At 50.7% G+C, this 5,937-nt stretch overlaps 1 protein-coding gene across 1 annotated transcript in view; it reads left to right on the top strand.

Moving 5' to 3' along the window:
• The window catches only part of HEPACAM (hepatic and glial cell adhesion molecule), a 106,301-nt gene that overhangs the window by 89,950 nt on the left and 10,414 nt on the right, over window positions 1-5,937 (top strand). Inside the window, exon 4 of the mRNA XM_025192123.1 lies at window positions 3,045-3,138. Within this exon, the coding sequence (XP_025047908.1) occupies window positions 3,045-3,138 (94 nt within the window). The remainder of the gene's footprint in view (window positions 1-3,044; window positions 3,139-5,937) is intronic.

The raw sequence follows: 5,937 nt of genomic DNA, 5'->3' as shown, positions 1-5,937 counted from the left end.
GAGTTTTGCCTGTCATCAGCTTGAGGTGCAGTTCCCCCCAAACCCTTGCACCGATCTTCTTGAAACTTGGCAGCCTTTGTGGCCTGAGCAGGGGCTACCATCCCTGCAGTTTTCAGCCTGCTGCGCCTTAACACACACAGGGTCATCTGTCACGAGTTTTGCCTGTCATCAGCTTGAGGTGCAGTTCCCTCCAAACCCCTGCACCTATCATCTTGAAACTTGGCATGCTTTGTGGCCTCATGAGGGGCCACCACCCCTGTAGTTTTCACCCTGTGGTGTAACACATAGATGTGACAGGATTTTTGCTTTCAAGAATTTGGGGTGCAGTTCCCCCCAAACCCTTGCATCTATCTTCTTGAAACTTGGCAGGCTTCATGCTCTCAGCAGAGGCTACCATCCCTGCAAGTTTCACCCACATCAGAGATAAAACAACAAAGGTATAGCTATTTCATTGATCCCCCATTATAGCCTATGGCCAGATCTCCGAGGCGGGATTGAAGCGGCAAACCGATCCAGAGCTCCAGATCGGATTGCTGACATCCGAAGCAGCCGGATCTGAAGCCAGATCGAATACCTGTCTACTCGCACAGGCCTAAGAACCAGATCCAACAGTGCCTCTCCTCTAGTCGGCCCGTAGACCTCTTGCATTAGGTAGAGGTCATCAGTGCAAGCAAGAAAGTTACGCAACTGGTCAGATTTGGCCATGTGCTCTTCCCTAAGATGGTGGAGAGGTTGAAGTCCCCCATGATGACCATGCATCAGAAGCATGAGGCCTCAGCCAGTTCCCTATTGAATTCATAATCCAGTTCTTCTTGGCTGGGGAGTCTATAATAGACTCCTACCATTATATCCTCTTCCCCATGCTCTCCCTGTATATTAACCCAGAGGGTCTCAAGATGCCCTTCCTTGGTTAGTGGACTCAATTGGAAGGGAAGTAAAGAGCTATACCTCAACCCTTCTTCCCAATGCAGTCTCTCCTGTAAAAGGTATAGCCTTCTATACCTACAGAACAGTCATAGATGGAGTCCCACCACGGCTCTCTTATGTGCAAGATCATAATTTTTATAGCACAAGAGAAGGGACAATTCCTCTTGCTTGTTTCCTAAGCTCCTGGTATTTGTGTACAGGCAGTTGAGTCTGCCATGGGAAGCCTTAGGCTTCCTTGTGTGATGGGATGTGACCTTTCCTTGGGCTGTCGTTGGAGTGGATTCTCTTGGGACTTCTCTTGGGCTACCTAAACTGTTACTACTGTGGTTGACATGACCTGGGCTAGAACTGTTAATTGACCGCCCATCCCCCAGTGATCTTAGTTTAAAGCCCTGCTGATTAGGTCAGACACAGAATCAGAACTCACAGCAGAGTGATACTTTTATTAGACCAACTAGATTTTTGCCAAAAAAATTCTTTAATTGCAAGCTTTCACGCACAACCACCCTTTTTCAGGCATAGGGAAAAAAGATTGTAAAAGAATCTTTTGCAACCCGGATACCTGACATCGTCTACACATGCACCTGTATTATTAGGTTGCAGTAAATTAATTAACTGCTGTAGGATAGTAGCACCTTTGCACCCCAGCCAGCCCCTCCACAACATGTTGAGCAAGGGTGACCCCAGGCTGGCAGGCTGACCCCCTGGGCCTCCTGTCAGCTGGGGCAATAAACTCCAGTGAGAACTGCAGGCAGGGATTATTGCTACATGCTAATTGCACATGTAGATGTGCCCAGTGATCCCTTTCAATCTGTCTCCACTTCATAGGTGTTAACCACCCTCTATCCTTTTTAATGATCTTGATGTTTCACTATTCAAGCTATCCTTTCTTCTGCAATTTAGCTCTCTGTTAGCCAGTCCTAGTAATGCCCTCTGTTAGCCAGCCCTGCAGACTGGAGCTCTAGCTAAAAAGCTTAACTTAGGTATGGTAATATTAAGTCAGGTGTAGAAATAATTGACAGTGAAGTATTGAAACACTCTCAAGACATTCCAGAGTACTTGATTTTGTTTTATGAAACTGAATAAGAGATGTACATTTACCTTATTATGACTACAGGACTGATGATACAATATACATTGACTATTTTTAACCTAGTTTAAAAAAAAAACTTTATATATACGGTAGCAAATTTGTGCACATTTCAATAGTCATTTGTTTTTTGCTTTGTTCTTAAACTGAATAATATAGCACTAGCCCAGGGGCTGGTCATATTTTTGGGCAGAGTGTCAAAAACACCCCAACCTCTACTTGGAAGTTGTTGGCATGCCAGGGGCAGATAGTGAGGGAACTGCGAGGGGCCTAATTCTTGTTGTGGCAGTGCAACCTGGGTCCCTTCCCCGCCATCTGCCTGGAGGTATGAGTGCACCTGCTGCCAACAACGAGCCAAGCTGGGGCTCCACAGACTTCGGTGCAGCATCTTGCAGCCTCCCTGCTGTCTGCTGCAAGTAGCCCAGGCTTCTTGGTGGGCAGCAAGGGCATTCCCGGAGCCCAGGCAGACTGTGGCAGGCAGCTGGGAAGCTGCAAGCTGCTGCACCAGAGTCTGCAGAGCACCAGTTTAGCCCATTTGCTGGTGGTAGGTGCACGCATGCCTCCAAGCAGATGTAATACCATGGAAGGGAAGCCTCTGTCACATAGGGCTGTTCCTCTTGCTGGATTGGTGAGCATCACAATGGTTTCTGGGATGAAGACAAGTTCCCAGTTTCAGATTTTGCTTTCATAAATGTTCTCCAACATGCCCATGTGCTGACTTGGCTCTACCTGGGCACAAGAGTTACATGCAAAAGAAATGAAGTGTTTTCCTGGCTGAGGTGGGAGGGGTGGGCTGTGGCTCAGATCTTGCATTGTTAATCCTTGCATCATTTGGATTAACTGGGTGTAACCCCCAGTTGGTCAGGGTACCCTCAGAGTCATCTGGGCCTCCAGGACCCCAAACAACCCCACTGTCCAGCCACTAGGGCTGCTCACTGTCAGCTGCTCACTGACCTTTGTAAACCAAGCTACAGTCCTCTATGTGGGGGTGTGGACCATAATCCTGCTCTCATGTTTTCTCTCCTAGGAAGGAGCTCTCTCTACATAATCCTCTCCACTGGGGGCATTTTCCTCCTCGTCACCTTGGTGACTGTTTGTGCCTGTTGGAAACCCTCAAAAAAGTAGGAATTTTGAATAGCTTAAATAAAATGGTTGTGACTTGCTCCCCATTCCAGGCTGTCATCTCTCTGCCTTGCCTTGGGATTGCACTGGAGCCTAGCTCTTCCTATGCTTCTCCCTACTGCTATGCTGCACTCAAGGCAGGAGGAGTTTCCCACAAAGGCATGGGATTCATCTCTACAAGTTATATACCTGCTAGTGCCTCCCCAAGCCACCAAGTCAAAAATACCCTCAGCAGTGTGTTAATGGCCCACCCCTACTCCCTGGGTTGTCCTCTTCTGTGCACCCCTCCCCAGTCAGACAGGACTTGACCTACTAGGATCCCCTCCACACTTTCTCTGATAAATAAGAGCCTGTGAACATGAGCCTGCTGACTACTTCCTTCTCCAATATTATGTGGGAAGAGAACAGAACACTATTGGGACCTGAGGCTCAGAGCAGTTAGGCCCCTAGAAAGAGGGAGTTGTTTGGAACCAGAGAGGTAAAGGTAGAAGCATAACAATGGAGCCAGATGCTTGGGGCAGCAGGCCACACGGGGCAGCCATGACTTGCAGATGCTGCCATACCCTCGAAAGCTGGGTCAGATGACCAGAAGGGGTCTGGGCTTGGGGGTATATAAGCTCAGCCTCTGGATCTGGGAGGTGACCTGATCCTGGCTGTCATAGAGCAAGGAGCTCTGTGTGGAACTTGCTTCAGTTTGGAGTGTGGCTAGCCCAGGTGAGGTACCTGGTGGGCTGTGGGGAAACAAGCCTGCCTAGGTAGGAGGGCTGGAGAAACCAGAGACCCAAGGAGAGATTTATATTTGAGTTAGAACTGTCTGGGTTGGTGTTGTGTGTTCAGATTTTACTGGAGGTTTGGATAGTGGCTGACAGGGTGCTAGGGGTGCTCTGCAGGAAGAGACCTGCTCTTGGCAGGGACATGAATGGCTGAGACTGGGGAACCAAGGTCCGAGGCAGAGGACTGGGGCTGAGTGCTCAGCTAAAGAAAAGGGGTCTAAGACTGGGACAGCTGAAGCACCAGCAAATACTCTGAGGCCTGAGTGGAGTTGCCTTAAAGAGGAAACACTCCTGGCAGAAGAATAGAAACCCCTAGCCCTATTTGTGACCTTTTTTGTGTGGGCAAGCCCACTAATTTACACTTAGGGGTGGTGAGAGAAAAAAAGGATCGCAACTGATTATGGGGGACAAAAAATGACAAAAAGGAACATGCAGGTGGGTCAGAAGTTCAAAACAAGTGCACCCTCAGGGGACACTGAGCTGAGCACCCCAGACAGTGTTCACCTACTCTCAAAGGCAGCCAGAGAGCCAGTGGTGCTCTGATCAGAGACGGGAATGTAGGAGGCCCAGGAAAAAGGCCCCACAGTTCCTGGAGACCCTCCTAGCCAGAGTGTCCTTCCTGGTAAGATTCATAGATTCATAGACATTAAGGCTGGAAGGGACCTCGGAAGATCATTGAGTCCAGCCCCCTGCCCCAGGGGCAGAAAGTGAGCAGGGATCATAGGATCCCGGCAAGAAAAATAGGTGGACAGCTTGGCCAGGTCCAGGAGGAGGTTGACCAGGAGGTCCCAGGGCTTGGTAGGGCCACAGATAGGGTATGAAAAAATTCACACACATGGATAGGGTATGAAAAAGTGTGGGGAAAAGTGCAGCCAGAACCTCAACAAGAAGTTCTGGAGGAGGAGGTGCAGCGGTTGTAACCTGGTGCACTCAAGGAACATGTGTGCCAGGGTCTCCCTCTGCTCATAGAATGGGCATGTGTTGGGGGTTGTCATAAGCCATGCCAGACACACGCCCATGGCGATAGCTCTGTGAAGGAGCAGCCAGCCTAGTTCCCCGGCTAGAGAACCCTAGGACTGAATGTGAGGGAGAGAAGCTCAAGGACAAAGCCAGGAAGGAGTAGCACCACATAAGCTATTCCCAGCTTCCAGGGACTGCCTCCTCAGTATAACAACAATAACATCAAAGACAAGGAAAGAGAGAGACCAGGGGGGAGGGGGTGGCTGGGGAATGTAGCAGGTGAGTCAGACCCCAGAATGCTCCATGGCTAGGGACAGACATTCAAAAAGTGGAGCCTGAATTAATTCAATCTTTGCAGGTTAGTCTAACCTGCCTAGTTGAACTGATTTATAACTATACAAACATTCCCTTTGGACTGAAGAAATGCAGGCACATGCCTGCAGTTGCTCAGACCAGGTGCCAGGGGGCGGTAGAGTGCACCCTTGGCTGCAGGGAAGCTGTGCTGGGGCGGGGGAGCGTGTGGCCAGCCCAGGCAGTAGCCTTGGCTGAACTGGCCAGAGAGGGATTTATTTCCCCTGTCCCTGTCCCACTGGCAGGGACCCAAGCCAGGTCTGCCGGGCATTCCCCCACGCTGCGGCCAGATGCTGCGGGGATGGCAGAGCTGCAGCAGACTGTGCATGGCAGTACTGGGGTTTGGAGGAGGCCACAGCCCCCCCAGCTCCCAGTGCCGCCACCACAATCTGCAGCAGCCTTCCCTTCTCCACAGCTGCGGGAAACCATGGCAGACTGCTGGGAGTGGAGTGCCATGACAGGGACAGGGAGTGCCTGGAAGACCCAGCTTGGGTCCCTGCTGGTGGAACAGGGAGGGGGGAATTAAACTACTCTGTGGCCAGTTCAGCCAAACCTACTGCTGGAACTGGCCATGCCCCCACTGCTGGAGCAGCCAGCATGGAGAAGTGGAGGTCCATGCTGGTGGGACAGGGGAGGGAGGGGAAGAATAAACTTCTTCCCTGCTCCCTTCCAAGGCCAGAGTTTGACCCCCCCCCCCCCACCCCCCTTCAACCG

Source organism: Alligator sinensis, unplaced genomic scaffold, assembly GCF_000455745.1.
Source record: "Alligator sinensis unplaced genomic scaffold, ASM45574v1 scaffold625_1, whole genome shotgun sequence".
Lineage (NCBI taxonomy): Eukaryota > Metazoa > Chordata > Crocodylia > Alligatoridae > Alligator > Alligator sinensis.
This window is presented reverse-complemented; position numbering and strand designations above follow the sequence as displayed.